Raw genomic sequence first — 17,173 nt, forward strand, 5'->3', positions numbered from 1 at the left:
AATACAGACAGCCACATGCATGTACATGTGCTGAAGGGACATGTAAAGTTTATATTTTCTAGATACTATGCATTAATTTTTTTCCTTCTTAAAGAATTCAAAATACTTTTTAAAGGACTTGTTTTCCGTGCAATGGAGCTCATGGGCAAGTACTCAATAAAAGCAAATGAGGAATGCAGTCATGGTTCTAAAAACACTTCACATTCTTCAGACTGATGCCAGTTGCATCCCGTCTAATCCCCTCCACACGTATTATCTTTGTACACCTGCTTTCATTGTCTCACTTATCATTTTTTTATACTTCTAACCAGCATATACAAGAGGGTAAAGCAACAGAACAAAATACAGATGCACACACAGTGTTCTATGCTACAATTTTGCATTGTAGTCATAAAAAAATAGTTGTAGATTTGGTACTTAGAGTCAACATCTTCCATTAAGATATTTTTCCTACTTTTCCCCCTTTTCTCCTCCCTCCTACTCACCCCCCCCTTCCTCCCTGGCACCATGTCTGTGTTTGTCTTTCTTGGCAGATTAACTGAAGCACATCGAACAGCTGTAAAAGTCATCAGGAGAATGCAATATTTTGTAGCCAGAAGAAAATTTCAGGTAAGCAGCACTGTTAACCATAAGAACAGTTTGTAGGCTTAACTGCATGATGTTGAAAGTGCTCTGAGAGTGGATTTGTCTTTGTGCATATGGTTGCAATAAGTCAAAGGTACAGTTTAGGCTCTCAGCCTAATACCTTTCCTATGTGTTGTTGTTTTCATAGTGTGTGCTAAATTACCAACTATCCATGAGTATAGTATGATATGTAAACCTTCTGAGTTTGTGAAGTCTGCATAGTTATTTTTCACTTCTCTTTCTTACTGCATTTGTTTTGTTGGGTTTTGTTGGTTTGTTTGTTTTACTATACTCACAAACATATAAACTGCTTACCCATCTGCTAGAAGAACTGAAGACAAGACTCTGTTGGAGTGTCTGCTCAAATACTGTTACTATCTACCTTGATCATTTAACAACTGGTTAGATGATGTTCAACTCATCACATGCTATGCATGATTTATAAACCAATAGTTTTTACTGACCAGCACTATGCTGTGTAAAGTTGCTTTCCAATTTTTTCCCCAGCATGGGACATCAGAGAGGCCTTATTTTATGAAATTGTAGGTCACCTGCCCATCTGCCCTCTGGAAATTTGCTGACTTCATGAAGTCTTAAGTTAAATTTCTCAGTAAGATTGCAAAGTGATCAAAATATATGTGCTGCTTTGGGGGAAAAAAAAAAAAAAAAAAAAAGAAGAGTCTTCTTTTGCCTGTTTACTAAGGCCCAGTACAATCAGTATGATAAAACTTGTTTGCAATGTGATTCTAGTATCATCCTTCTCACCACGCATGTGCCAATGGTGCCATGAAAATAAATAATTAATTTCTGGCCAGATTTTCAAAGCCCCTGTTAATTCCATCTGAAGATTCATAATTTTATGTGCAAGAGGTTCCACAGCAAGGTTTTAAAAAGATAAAGGAAAAACCTAAATTTCAAATAAGTTTGATTAGAGCTGAGCACTTAATTGCCAGGGATAGAAATCTGAAATAAGCTTGCATTTCTCAGAGGACTGAATTCTCTTCTGGTCTTTTCTTTCCTGAGGCTGTGAAAAGTAGCTGATCAGCCTCCCTGTGCTAAATAGATTCTGGACATTCAGACTCAGATGCTGTTATTCTGAGTTTTGCCTTAAGAGCTCTAAACACACTGCATATAGAGTGCTGAGCCCAAATGGCCAGGATTTGAGATTGATTTTGGGGAAAAGAAGTGGACAGAGTGAAAGTTAAAGAAGTTCATCACGTTCTGTATTTACCAAACTTCCCTGGGAGCCCATCACATCCCTCTCTAAGTTGTATTGTACATCCTACTGTTCCTTAATAAAAACATGACAAAGGATATGTGCCTGCAAAGTTTGGCAAGGCATAAAATGCTCAGCTTTATGGAAAAGGAGGAGAAAAAAAAATGGAGAAAGTTGAAAGGATATTTTTACTATGCTTTAGAGGGCTTGGACAGACTGCAGTGTACAGTACTTCACAACAGAAGGATTCAGAGATGATGATTTAGTAAAAGGGATCTCAGATAGAGGACTTCTCTTGAGAGAGAAAGGAAATTTCATTAGGAGTGAGTAGAATTAATTATGCACATAGTAGCCCATGGGGGAGAGGGGAGGAGGTGAGGAAAAATCCCTAGCACATCTAGGCTCTGCGCCATGCATCATGTTTAAATAGAGAGTCCAGAGGAAAGGACAGAGGATTTAGCCAAAATGCTCTCAAAGCACCCCCGCTGGTCAATTTAAAGAGTGATACTGGCACTGTTTCTCTGGGCAAAGACAATAGGCTGCTTTTCTGGCCAGAAATAGTGATGTGTCAGCGTCTGCAAGAAGTGAAGCTGGGGAAGGAAGAAAAAATGGCAATAAACTGAAAGCTGAAACGTCCCTCCCCCAAAGTATATCTTCTCAGAAATGCACACAAATGTGCATGCACACTACTGAAACCATGAACTCTTCTGAAAGTAATAATACATGTAAGTGGTGATGGCTAAGCACGAGGAAGGTATTTTGTCATGAAGAGCTTTTGCTTCTTCATTCATTTCACAGGATTTGTTTCCATTCCAGTTCCATGCTTTTATTTGAAATTTCTAGGATCCTGTGGCTGCCTTCCAAGCATGACTCCAGCATATACTGTAGGTGTTCAGTGCATGTGTGCAGTGGTGCATGCTAATGGCTCTGGCTGAAGCTGTGACAGAGTGGAAACAGACAACAAGATGACTAATGGGCTGTTTTCAGTAATTTCCAATTACTAGATTTGCAGTTTACCTTTCTTTTTTTTTCTTCTCAAGTCAGAGCCAAAAAGGAGACATCTTACCCCACATTTCCCATGCGGGTTGGTATGTCTCTGAAAATTCTGATGTTTTCAAAAGGACATCATTTACAGTTATTCCACCACACACACACATTGCTTTTACTTGATAAAATTTTGCCATAGTGCACTTTTTATAATCACATCGCCTTATGCAAGTTCTCTAGACTTGTTTCAGAATTCTGCCTTAGTGTTTACAGGAAGAAAACAGAGCTTGGCAGAAGCAACTGGATTCTCATTAGAATGGGAATAAAGCTAGGCAGAAGGCAGGGCTTTAGTTGTTGTTGTTGTTGTTTTGTTTCGTTTTCTTTCAAAAAACAAACTCTTTTGCATTTTTTATCTGTTCTTTTTTATTTATTTGAATTGCACCTCTTCTCTGACTTAGTAGGTATCATTAAAGACAAAGAACCACAAACAAAATCTATGTGCGGCTGTCTTCATACTTATGCAAAGTATCTGTCCTCATAGTTATTTAAGCAATAATATTTCTGTCACCAGACTTCTTTAGTCTTCAGAGGCATTTGACTCTGGGTCCAAGTGTTATGAATTGGGCCTATCTCTGTGATTCAGTCCTCTGACATTATGATTAACATATGGTTTTGGAATGAGCTGAGATATCACACATGGTAGTCTTAGATAAGTTATATATCTTGGTTTTGTGTTTTCAAGTACACTGTGAAGGTCTAATATTTTGCTCAGTATGAAGTAACATGAAGACATGACTCTAACTGACAGTAATGGGAATCATTTGGCTCCATCTCCACAGTGAATATGCACTCCTAAAATGCCTACATACTTTTTATTCATTGCAACAACCATTACAAAATGGCAGCCAAATAACCTCTGAAAGACACACACACACACACAAAAAAAAAAAAAAGTCTGTCTGAAACAAAAATCAAGTTTAAACTATAATTATCTTTCAATCTCATCTATGACTCCTTCCACAGCAAGCTCGGAAACCATATGATGTGCGCGATGTGATTGAACAGTACTCACAAGGACACCTCAATATGATGGTTCGGATAAAAGAACTTCAAAGAAGGTAGGCGCTGTCTACCTCATGAAATATTTGAATTCTTTGGTGCCAGCTGGCTTTAGGGGAGTTGTGTACTTAATGAACAGTAATTGTCCAAAATTGCAAGCACAACAGGGAGCACAATATCTAGAGGATTTAACTTAGAGTCATTTTTAACCCCTTTTATAAATGAATTTACAATTATCCTTTATTCTCCTCCCTTCCTTCAAATGAAATTAAAGGAAATTAAGGTGCATGCTGTTAAGTTCGTAGTATGAAGAGAGCTTTTCTGTCTTCTTTTTAGAAAAGAAAAGTTTTCAAATGATTTACCTTTCTGCCTCCTCTCTGTGGTTCTCCATGGTTGAGAGAAATCTGGTTCACTTGTGTTCTCTCTATCTGGAACTTTTCACTTACTGCATTCGTCACTGCACACACTTTCTCTGAGTGTTGGGATTGCAGCTGAAACATTTTGCCACAAAACTATCCCCTTCAGTTTCAGCACAAAGTGCTTTTCTCTTTACAAATTAACTCTATGGACCATGATATCAGACTGAACTCCTCTGGCTCTGAAATGAAATAAAAATCAATAATAATAATAATAAATAAATGAATGAAACCTCTCAACCCTGTTGAGTGGAATTTACTGTGTCAATAAATACACATATTAAATCCACCTGCATGAGATTCAAGGAACAGTTGCGGAAGAAATTAATTAGAATTATTAGAATTATTATTAGAATTATCTATTATATTAGAATTATTAAGAAACCATTCTGTCTTTACAGTCTTTGTTATTAGATTGAATATGAGAGAGGACAACTATTTTTCAGTTACTACATGAAAGTCTAAGAAATAAAATATTAGTATATATGAAAGAAATGATAATAATATGGTTTGATTCTGGAAAAAAACTCCAGAGAACTAAAATGCTGACTGTATTTATGTGCATCAAATCACGCTAATCTGGTCTTTTTACTTGCTTTGTTTTAGGTTTAAAATGACTGTAAATTCTTATGTAAATTATGCATATATACTATACTATACTTTTTTTTAGCAGCAGAGTTTAATTTGCTTGGTAATTCCACTGCTAGCAATTCTCTGTTTTCTTTTCAGATTGGACCATTCCCTAGGAAAGCCAGGCCTTTTCCTCCCAGGTACAATGACTGTATTCTAAGTATTTAGGTTCATAACTTGGTGAAAATACCAGTGGCTACAGTAATATAGATTTATAATCTACCCAATTATGAATTAATATATAATTCTGTTAGTAGGCTCAGGAAAGACTGTGGAGAGATAAATACCTTGCATTCAGGTGGTAGTGGAGTAAATGGAAATTAAGAATATATATTAGAAATGCGTATCAGTGAATGACAAGTTGGAAATACCTGACTGGAAAAAATCCCCCCCACACACACACACACACAAAAAAAATCTTTCTATGTCTTTTGTGTTGGTGTTAGGATATATGTTAGTTAAAGAGATTTTTTCCTTTCTGAACAACCTATGGATTTTAGTTTGGGAAATATCAAAGGTAGATGAAGGGTAGCTTATTCAGGAAGAACTGGGATAGTTTGAAAGCTGGAGTGATAGAAGTGTTATGAAATTAAATCTTAAAAAATGCAAGATCATACACAGGAAAACTGATAAAAAATCTACTTGCTGGTAGTATTGAACAGTCTGGAATGTCTGAGAAAAAGAAAGTACTGGCATGTTAATTACTTGTAAACTAATGCCCACTGAATGTAAGAAAATGCTGTGAAGTATCAACAAAAAAAAAATTAGTCTGATCCTAGGATCAGGAGAGAGATTTTCAAGACTTACAGGGACATGTGCATGCCCTTGCACAAGACTCAGGTAAGGCCTTATGTGGACTGCTGTGCAAAATTCTGATTCCACATCTTTAGGAAAGATTATCTGCACAGAAACAGGGAAGAAATACCACAGTGACCAGTAAAAAAGAGAACCTGTTCTATTAGTGGGAAACAGAAGTTTGCTCTTTTTAACCTAGCAAAACAAAGGGCTGGAAAGAACAGTCTGGTAATTCTACAAGGCGAGTAATTACCTGGGAGGCAAAAGAAATATATAAGAGAAAGGACAGTATGAACAGAAGAACAGATGTTTGTAAACTGGTCAAAAATACTTGGGAATCATGGAGAAGAGAAACCTGAATATGGAAGGGACTGAAAGAAGTGATACTTAGAGGGGTCTTATAAACAGGATGGAGAAGGACTCTTTGCTTGGTAGATAATGATAGGACAAGGAGGAATAGTTTTAAATTTAAAAGATGATAGATTTACATTAGACATTAGGAGGAAATTCTTCACTGTAAGGGTAGTGAGACACTGGAACAAGTTGCCAAGAGAGTGTGGATGCCCCGTCCCTGGAGGTGTTCAAGGCCAGGTTGGACAAGGCCTTGGCCAACCTGATCAAGTGGGATAGGATGAGTTAGATGATCTTTAAGGTCCCTTTCAACCCAAGCCATTCTATGATTCTGTAATTTGTTACAGTAAGATATTGTCTTCAAATTTGCAGTGGTTCCATCTTCTCTGTCCCTAAGAGCTCAAAAATGACTTAGGGACTGAAGTCCCAGGTCTCCAAATGACTTTGAGCACTCATGAGCATAAGTGTAACTGAGAGTCAAGGGTGCCAAAGTTACTTTAGAGCCTCTTAGAAATGCCTCCATATTATCAGAGGTTAAAATGATTTATACTGTCAGAATGAGGAGTGTCTCTCAAAACACAATGTATTTTTAATATCTGATCGCTGGAGAAGGCTCAGTAGTACATTCCTCGTCCCTGTAGATGAGATGGTTTTGGATCACAGGAAAATAATCAGTCAGCTTGAATACATCTATAAATATTTACGCTTGGGAATTCATTTCAAAATGTGCAAGCTAAATTTACAGAAAATCTTTGCTTACCTCCAAGAATGTATAATTTCAAATTTAACATTTTCAAATTAGAACTATTATTTTAACTAAAAAGAAAAAAAAAAGTATTGGAGCACCATTTTATGAGGTGTCTTCTTGTTTCAGAGGTGGAGAATAATTTGAAGTGTTGGCTGCAAAGAAGTTAACTGTGAAATAATGTTCTGAGCAGTTTGTGAAGTGTCAGATTTTGATGAAGGTATTCAGGAAGTTTAGTCACCAAATCTTTGGTTGAAAGGATCATAGAAACCATTGGGAGGATCTTAGATGGGCTTGTGGATTTGAACAAGATTTCAAAGTGTTCACATGTTGAAAAGAGAGTAAGTTACTAAGGAAGGGCCCTGGGGCTGTGTTTGTGAGCTTTGATTAATTCAGTTCTAAGCATCTCATATGGGAAACCTACACATAGGACAGCAAAAGGAAAGTATGTTATCTGCCTGTAGGCCTGAGGTTACACAGCAGAACTCGCTGTTCCAGGCACATGCTGGAGGGAGTGCCAGCAAACACAGACGCAGCTAATAAAAGGGGAAAAAAAAGTCCAAGTCAAAGTCTGCCACAGAGTTTTTATCATTCATTATTTTTTTTTTTTAATTCAAAAAAAACTTGCTTTGACCTTATATTTGGAGGGGAAAACAAAAACAAAAACAAACAAACAAACAAACAAAAAAGGCACCCAAACCCCCCTGCACCTACTTCTAGGGGGAAGATAAATTTGAGTAGGGATACCTACCCCAAACCTTCAAAATGTTTTATGATAGACAGTCTTACTGGGGAGAGCACTACAGGACTTCAGAAATATTTGGGTAAACGCATAATCTGTGCTCTGGAGAAGATTATGGCATCCCTATCATTCAACTAGCTTCCCCTAGTCTATTCTTGCAACATCACTGCTGAATTACTGCTTTGAGACAGCTCTCTCAGATGCAAAAACAAGGTGACCCTGCTGAGGATGATGTCTACCTCCACAGCATGCCAACTCTACGAAGTTATACCTTTTGCATAGACATATGGCTCTGCCCTCAGATGGACTGGATAAATACTTACTAGGAAAGGTAAAATGGTTGTTAGGGCTGCAAAAACGGGTAAGATCAGTTAGGGCTTTGCAAGACCAAAACCAGAAGTTATTTGATCTAGTAGTTATTTTATATAAACCTTCCACAAATCCAAAAATAAGATAAGTGGTTCCAGATAAATGGTCTGAAAAACTAAAACTAGGGTTAATTTATAATTAGTCCCAGTATTATCCAACCCACCAATAATCAAGTGATGAACAGTGATGAGTGGTTATAGTATTGGTCTGGTTTGGGTGGAAACAGACTTTTGTACTGTCATCCTCCTCTGGAAAATAGAGTTCATCCTGAGTTTTCCTTAGAACGGATAGCCAGTTATACATCAAAAATGTATTTTCAGTCTGATATATTTTTTCCAGTTCAAAGGCATTACTAAAAACCTCATTTATAAACAATATGGATGTTTCCTCCAGACTGTGTTATTTTTGTATTGATGGCGAGCAAAAGAGAAATGACAATGCGAAGAAAATGAAACCACCAAGGAGAAAAACATGAAAGGAATTTTCCTTTCCAGCTCCTTTTATTTTTCCTGTTTCATTTTACTCCTATTCAAAGAATCTTAAGGTCTGATTCCAAGCTTGTTTGAATGAATGGGAGTCTTTCCAGCGACCTCAGTGGGTTTTGGATCAGGCTGTTACTGAAACTCTGTTGTCAACTTTGATAATATTATATGAAGTAATTGCAGTGTGTCTGATTTATTCTATAGTATTATTACCTTTCAAAAGTAAATGATGTCATAAAAGATGCAGAATCTGAATTCACTGAAAGCAATTATTGGGGTGGGGGTTCGGGGGTGGGGGAATATGATTATTTCTCAAGGATAAAAAACACTAAAAGCTGTGTTAAAACAAGATAAGGGTACAATAACAGAAATAAACAGCCATGCTGGGTCATGACAGTCATGTCTCTGATGGAACTAGAAGCAAGGTGCTTTGGAAATGTAAAAAAAAAAAAAAAAAAAAAAAAAAGCATATGCCTCTAACCTTCCCATAAGCTTCCAGCCATTTGCAGATCAGAGACTTCCTGACATGGTTCCTGTGTATTTAGTAGTCATAACTGGTTTATGCTCAACAAGCTTGCCTGATTTCCCCTAAAGCCCATGTAAACTTTTCACATCTGTGATATCCTGTGACAAGAAGTGTCATGATTTAACTTACACATACATATATTGTGAGAAATCCTCCCATTTTGCTTGTTATGGTGCTGGTTCTTAACAGCTTTATTTGAAACTTCTAATGTGAATTTTAAAACATTAAGAAGATAATGAATAAATTTTCCAAAGAATTGAATCCTATTTTTCAGGAATTTTCCCAGAAGAACGTATCTTAGCTTCGCTGAAAGCCCATCTCACAGTTCCTGATAACACAAACAATTCTGTAAAATGAGATTAAGACTCCCATGATAGTAAACAAACACCTTAATAATTGAAAGTATTGGTATAGAAGCAAAGCATGCATTACTAACATTTCTTGAATTAACAAAGCAGAAGCTTCTGTAATGATACAAATAAGAGAAGTGTGATACTTGATCTTCACTACACATGATGGAGTTAATTGGTTTTGAGTGCCTTTTTTTAGACTAACTATAGCTTTTCAGGGGCAAAAGTGAAGAATAATGCCAAAGTAAAACAAAAGATGCAGTGTTCAGAGTCAGAAAAGCAGTTCGTCTGAACCTCTTGGATCTGCATAAGCAGGTGGAAATCCCTGGAGAAAAAGGATTTCTTGTAAACCTTTGGCAGTTCCATTTCTTGCTTTATTTCCCACTTTCAGTAGTCCCAATACTAAACTTGATATCATTTCCTGAGGTTTTGAGATATCTTTAAGAATTTGGAATATCCTAGTTGTAACAAGGCTTGAATTCTTCATTTTCTGTTTGAAAAAAAAAAAAAAAAAAAGAATGGCTTTCAGATAGATACATTTTATAAATGTTGAGTTAGCTTACATCTAGTGGTAGGCACTGTAGAAGTGAAACTCACAGAAGACTCTTACTCTGTAAAAGTAGAGTAGATCATTTCCAGCTTTTATCATTTTCAGACCATCTGGCTGTAATTCATTCACTGTCCTAATGTTCCCCGTAAGTATTTTTTCAAACCAAAGAAAAAATCTGTTTTCTTAAAAGTTTGATATGTTCTGATGAGATAGAACACAGTAATTGAGTGGGGGAAAAAAAAAAATTATGCTGCTGTCTCTCATTTGATTTTCTCTTTTGCTCATTTAAGATGGAATTGCTGTTTTTTGTAAAAGAAACAAAAATTGAATAACCAGCAATATGTCATTTATATCATGTGCTTCCAATTGAAGAAAGAGTTGGGGTTGGCCTTTCTTGTTTTCTCGGCTAGTGTGGGCAATATTAAAAAAGCTTTAATTCTTTTTTTTTTTTTTTTTTTTTTTTTTACAAAAGGCATCTCATATTATCGCTAGAAAAATGGATGTAGCATCTTTGTGAAAAAATTAGGAATTAAATACAGGTGGATATTGTTTCAAAAGCCATAGAGTGTGTATACTGAGGAAGGCAAAGTCTTTCAGGGAAAAAATTTATGTACTAGCAAAGATGAGATAGTATATAGGTGACCTAAGAACTGTTCAGTCTCCTGAAGTATAATACTTATTGCTTATACAGTACTGTTTTATCTGATGGAAGTCTAAATATACTAAATGATGGTTTATATCATATCAACCATGTGAAACATGCTGGTTTCAGGATTTATTTTTCTTTATGCTTCTGAGCTAAAATTTGTTCATATATATTTTCATCCTGTTATAAATAATTGTGACTCCTTTCATGATGACCATGCATGTTCTCTTTCTGTTTGAGCCTTTCACACATATATGAGCTGTTACTAAAATGTGTAGATGATCTATCTGTTTTATTGAAGACATAAAAACAGACTAAACTTAATAATTAAACAAAGTTATTTTGGATTACAAAGCAAAGAATGTAAAAACTTAGATACTTCAGATTTACAGTTAGTCATGCTATCTTTTCAATTATGTAAAAGCAAATAATCTAATATAGAAAGTCTAAAGTCATATATCTTGAAAAGACTTGAGAGAGAAAGCATAAACATGAGATAGAAATCAAATGTATTTGAGCAATATTATCTGAACTTCTGCCTACCATTCTTACCACAATTCTCTGCACATTGTATATACAACCCATTTACTTTTAAATAAAGATGGTCTTTATTAGAGAAAAAATGCTTGTAAATTAGAGCTGAATGCTGATTTAAATGGAGGCTAAAAAGAAATGGGAAAGAGTGCAGCCTTTTGTGACTTACATAGCATGGATGCCAATAAAGGGATGGAGAGGATGCAGCTACATGTGTGTATATCATGCATTTCTCTTCAACTGACAAGAGAGCCACATGCCACAAAATAGCTTCTTATCTACTTCTTATTTTCTTGTTTTCTGTTCTACACTGCATTCAAGGATAACTAAGATAAAAAAACATTATTAACTCGGTTTGGTTGTTTTGGCGTGTCTTGGTGATTATAGGTAGGATGCAATTAGAGCTGGTGAGGAAATTATTATTAAAAAAAAAAGTGAGTTTTCTTGTTTTATTTTTCTTGCTGTGTTATTGTTTGTTTGTTTATATATATGTATGTATGTTAGACCTAAACAACAAAAGCACTTCCTACTCACTGCTGTTCAAATCACATCCCAATTTAGAAATCCTTAAACACAAAAGTATAGACTTTAAAAGATGTGTCTACAGATTTACTAATTAGAGAGTAGACTAAATTGTTCATTATTTCATTTTAGACAGAAATGAATATATAGGTAAACTTGAGCCTCAACCTTTTTATCTTTTTAGAGGATTCTGTGCTTGTAGACTAACCAGTGATGAACGCCACACATGTATGAGCCAAGCTGTGTCATTTATTTTGTCCCTACACAGGGTCCTTGAACAGTCTTTGAATTTTCTCTCTGTATGGTATTTATGGTATTTACACCTCTAAATTTTCTTATGAAGCACTTCTCCCTTCTAATGCCTGTGCAGAGCTGTCAAGGGACAATAGCCTTTATAATATTCTAGGTGATCTGTAGAGAAGGAAAGCAAGAAGGGTAATCTTGCCAGCATTGCTTTTTGCAAGTTTTCCTCTAAGGTATATGTGTACCTTCAGATGAACTTTGGTGCAAATGTATGTCTAAAAGTATCACATTAGCAAACATATATGCTGCTAATGGTAAGGCAAGTACTATCCACTGAGGAATGCAAAAATGTGAGTTCCCTGAAAAATGAGCACACATACAGCAGTAAGGGAGAAGGCTGATACACTATAAATTCACACCTCAGCCTGTCTGCCAGTAAGCCCTTTAGATTGTGCTCATGCCCCATGCAAAATGGGATGAAATAGCTCTAAAACCCAAGGCTCAACCACTCATAAATGTGGAATAATTTATGGAACAAGCAAAGAGAAATTACTGCAGCCCAATACTGGAATAACAGTTTAGACAAAAAAAAAATGTATCCAACTTCCATTGACACGGGTTTCTAGGTTACTTTAGAATTTGAGGTGTGTTTTGTTTTGTTTTGTTGTTATGTTTTGTTTTTCTTGTGAATGTTTTCTCCTAGCTCAGCATATATACATTTTTGTGCCTTTTTTCCCGTGGACTAACACTTCCAAAGTATGTCATTCCTTTGCAATTGGTCATGTAAACACAAAGAATAGAACCCACTTTACACAGCTTTAATACTTGGCTCCCCACCCCACTGTTTGCAGTGTGTAAGTGAAGCAATTTGCATAACTGGTCTTCAATAAGAAGGTTTCACAAAGGCTAGGAGGAGAAAAGGATGGAGATGCAAGTGTTTTTCCCAGCATCATCCCTCTGCACTGACGGGATAGGTCTCTGCTATTCCAGCCACTGAGACCCAAGACAGTGCTCCCTCCTACATCTACAACCTCAATTGAAAATTATACGTATTTCTGTGTGTAAAGATACATTGCACATGTCAAAATGGGATGTATGCATAGGGATCATATCTATTCCACCTAATTATGTGCCTCTATTTGAGATAATTAAAGAAGGAACCAGATCACCTCAGACTCTCTATTCTTCATGTCCATGGAGTACCTCCACTAAGGTCCAGATTGTCCTTTAGGCTAACTTAATCTGGTCCATTAGACAAATTAACTCCCTTCTCTCTCAGTACCCTCTTTCACTTCTGTACACTATGAAAATTCTCTCTTGTTATGTTGGTGTCATTTATGTTACTGTAATATTTTACCAGCTGAAATAGCTCTATATATGATTCATAGTTTGAGTTTACTCTCAATCTAACGAATGTCCCATTTCTATTCTTTTTTTATTTAGAAAAAGGGGTAGACAAAGTATACTATACTGTAGGAGCCAGACTGATTCGGCTAGAGGATAAGGTAAGTGCATGAAAGCTTTTTTTTTTTTCTGAGTAATGGTATCTGATCTACTAACATGCAAGATCGTATCTTGGCATGATTTACTTTAGAATTACAGGGCACCATAATAAAGAATAATATCCTAATTTTTGTAAGGGAGTCGTTGAAGTATCATGTGCATGGTGTTCAGCATTAACTGTTTACCTGCCATGCAGATTTTGTTCTTGATTTTAAAAGGGACCACTTACATGTTGAAGCCAAATCACACATCTTGTAGGTAGATAGTACCATGAACTGATTAGGTGTTTGTTGTACCACAATTAGTGAGTTAAACAGAAAGGCTACTATCAAGAGCCTTTGTAAATGGCAATGGTTGATATCTCAGTTAACAGTCTTGAAGTTCTCTAATGTTTACTGCATCCCCCCCCCCCCCCCCCGCAGTTATCTTTGTAACAGTTCTACCCCTCCCTCTACTGAATTCAGTTATTCTCTCCAAGAAGGTGTTCATCTGTGTTATTAATTAGAGTTATACAGAAGTATGCCTAAAGGCCAAGGCCCAGTGAAGCTCTATTGTTTTAGGCCTATTGCAAACATCCTCAAGAGTTTTTCTCACTCAAGTGATAACAAAAGTGCAAGTTCACTTAAGAGGAGAAATCTATTTTTCTAATACTGTCAGCTCTCTTGAAGGCATACATATCCCTTAAAAAATGGTGACTCTAAATAGTGTGCTTCCTATGGACAGTAGTGGCATAGTCACTTTGGTGTGAGATATGATGTAACGTTTCAAACAAAAGTCCATTTAAATTTAGCATAAGCATTTCCTATTTGTGTCTTATTCAAAACTTGTCACACAAGTTTTATTTTCATGCCTTTCCGGGGAGTGAGGAGAGAAGAAAAGGGGAAGGAAGCCTTTCATTACATAAGAATTTAAGAGTTGTGCTTCTTGCACCCTCACCCCCCCCCCAAAAAAAAAAATAAACAAAAACAATTTCTCCCTTTATTGCCTAACATCTAATGATCATGTTAGAATAACATTGGAAATATGTGAGGCTGTGATGTCAAAGGATGGGTTTTCTTTGACTTTTAGCTTTCTTAGTGTCAGGGAATGAGCTTCGCAGGAAAAGACAATTTATTTGAGGTAACTTTTAAAGTGGATTGGTCCCTTGTGTGGACAGTCTCATTCAAAGTGAAAATGGCTTTCATTCAAATTAGCTCAATTAACTTTAAAAGAGATATATGGCTCTTTAACCTCTATATGTTTTGTGAATTCACACCACTAGTTTATTCAGATTTCTTGAATATGCTTGTATAGAGACACCAACAATATGGGTTTGAAAATTCAGCAAATGTAAAAAAAAAAAAAAAAAAAAAAAAAAAAAGTTAAATTACTTTGTGTGAGAAATGTTGCTAGCACTGCAAATACTTCCAGTAGCAGGTTTTCGTGGTCTCCCGACTGCTCCATATTTATGAAGAAAAAAGGTCAGAAAGTTATTAATGTGTCTGGCGGTGTCCCAGTTTTAGCACAGTATGCTGTGGATTTGATAACTTTTGATTTCAAAGCCTTAATTTGAGTACTGCTGAGGTATCGGTGTAAGAAGAGGAATGTTACAAGACATGTCTGTGTACACAGCAGATGCTGCAATGAATGATCTCTGTTGCAGGTGTCTGCTTATGCTCTGCTCTTACAGCTTAAACCTGTAGACCAAACTCTTGATGATTCTAAATACTAAAATTTTCATCGATACAGCCTTGATTATAAATGCTCAGAGATGATGAAGCAACGTGGTTTAGCTTTATCATATTAACTGTCTGGCATGTGGTAACCAGTCTGTAGCAGAGATTTACAACAATGTTCTTGGAACAGTCCTGCAAGTTAAAAAAAAAAAAAAAGAAACACCAAACACCACCATCACCACCAAAACACACAATGGTGGAGCCAACTTAACATGATTTAGGCATAATCTAAATATAGTTTTGCAAACTCAAACCATTCATGTGGGCAAAGCCTAGCTGCTGTTTTGTTTGAATAATTAAACCATAGTGCTTTAACTGACCACATATTGTATGGGAACGGGTGATTTCTATCTCTTTACTCATTGTTCTGGAGAAAACAAAGAGAAGGGAATAAAAATATGTCAAGATATTTTCATAAGATGATGCTATGAAACATATTAAATCATTGCAACTTCTTTTTTGTTCTCAAATCAAGCTACAAATGTAAAATAAAACACCAGAGTCTGATGGAACCCAGTGCCTTTGTTCTTCCAGTACAAATTAGCCTTCTGGTAGATGTACAGGACTTTATGTTTCTGCCAAGAAAGTAGACAAAGTACAAAAAAAAAAAAGGGTTGTGGGGTTTGTTTTGTTTTCGTGCTTTTGTGTTTTCTTTTTTAGTATTTGTAACTTTTTGGCACATTAGGCTAAAATATATATGTTTACATAGTGAAAACAAAGTTAAGCTTCCCAGATATCTCTATTTTAATAGGACAATAGAAGCAACTGCATCCTGTTGTCAAACTGTTTCCCCTAAACTATTTTCCCAAGTCTCATGGGATCTCCTGCTTTAATAGTTCACTGCATAGTAGCTGCTATGTGCCCAAATGTGGAATAATATTGGAGTCAGGAAAGACAAGCTGGGTTTCAACCTCTGAGGAGAATAAATGAAGCAAGGGCATGTCTGACATCAGGCTCCAGCTGGTGGTGAAAAATGATCTCCCCCTTGGAACTAGAAAACCTTTGGGATCAGCCTCATGGCCCTGGAGAAATTATTTTAACATTCAGTCGCCCAGTACAGTCATGGCAGCCACCCAGCCAAATGACACATCTGATAACATGACACATTTTTGGACAAAGGCCAGTTGGTGTAGACTGATAAAAAGGCAGTACAGATTTCTATGATACAATCTGTATCAATAAGATATTACTACACTTCTAGCCCAGACTGATCTTTCCCACCAGCATTTTCCTGTTCATTTGTTTTTGTTGTTTCTCTGAAAGGGAATTAGAAAGTAATCCAACCATTCATAGATGCGTGTTGTTCTAGATAAAGCCACATTAATGCTTTTTTTTTATAAATTTTGAAAAGGAGGGAGAAAGAATTGTGCGTTTATGATGGTTAAGATAAACTTCGTTCCCTTTGGTAGATTGCTGCTATTTGAGTTAAAATGCTGGATTTGCCATACAGAAAGCATAGGCACAGGTGTCTGAAGTGGTTGCTTAGTGATAGATAAAAGTTTTGAGGCAAAAATGTCCCAAAGGCTCTATGACAACAGCCTTCCATTCATTTTGCATAAGCAGTGTTGTCTGCAAGCTCTCTTTTGTGGCTGTCAGAGCTCCATATGTGATTTAAGGTAACAAGGAAGAGGTAAGAACACTAATGTGTAGGATGAAGCACCATGCAAGTCCACATAAAACAGAGTTGAAATACACTTGTATCACTTCACTTTTAAGCACTCCAGAGCTGACTAGAAAGGGATGAAATGTATGGTGGCAGTTTCCAGACAATATGTGAAACTCTTTTTGGCAACATCAATGCTGTGCAAGGCTGTTCTCATTAACAAGGCATGTTGCACAGTGTAAGTTTACCCATAACAGTTTTCAACCTGTTTTTCCCTGAGTAGGACATAAAGAACTTACTTTGTCGTGGTCAACATTAATAACCTATTGTGGTTCTTTTCAAATAAACATTGAGATATTTAGAGAAAGAATAGAGCTTCTTTCCCAACACGTGGTATGTGCCATTTGGCCGACCCTTTCCTTAGTTTGATGGCAGGATTTAATTTTAAATTGCGGTATGTAGCTATTGACAGATTCTTTTGAAACGTATTAAGAGGGAGATTGGTTCCAAGATGATGTTCTAGAGTTGGCATTAGTTTCTTTTTAAAATTGTAAACTAATGCTTC

At 36.3% G+C, this 17,173-nt stretch overlaps 1 protein-coding gene across 1 annotated transcript in view; it reads left to right on the forward strand.

The window, feature by feature from the left end:
- The window catches only part of LOC308185124 (potassium voltage-gated channel subfamily KQT member 1-like), a 524,663-nt gene that overhangs the window by 306,241 nt on the left and 201,249 nt on the right, over positions 1-17,173 (forward strand). Inside the window, exons 13-16 of the mRNA XM_080572865.1 lie at positions 534-609; positions 3,851-3,945; positions 5,032-5,072; positions 13,231-13,292. Coding sequence (XP_080428991.1) covers positions 534-609; positions 3,851-3,945; positions 5,032-5,072; positions 13,231-13,292 — 274 coding nt within the window. The remainder of the gene's footprint in view (positions 1-533; positions 610-3,850; positions 3,946-5,031; positions 5,073-13,230; positions 13,293-17,173) is intronic.

The sequence above is a fragment of the Anser brachyrhynchus genome (genome assembly GCF_964034855.1).
Source record: "Anser brachyrhynchus genome assembly, chromosome: 1".
Lineage (NCBI taxonomy): Eukaryota > Metazoa > Chordata > Aves > Anseriformes > Anatidae > Anser > Anser brachyrhynchus.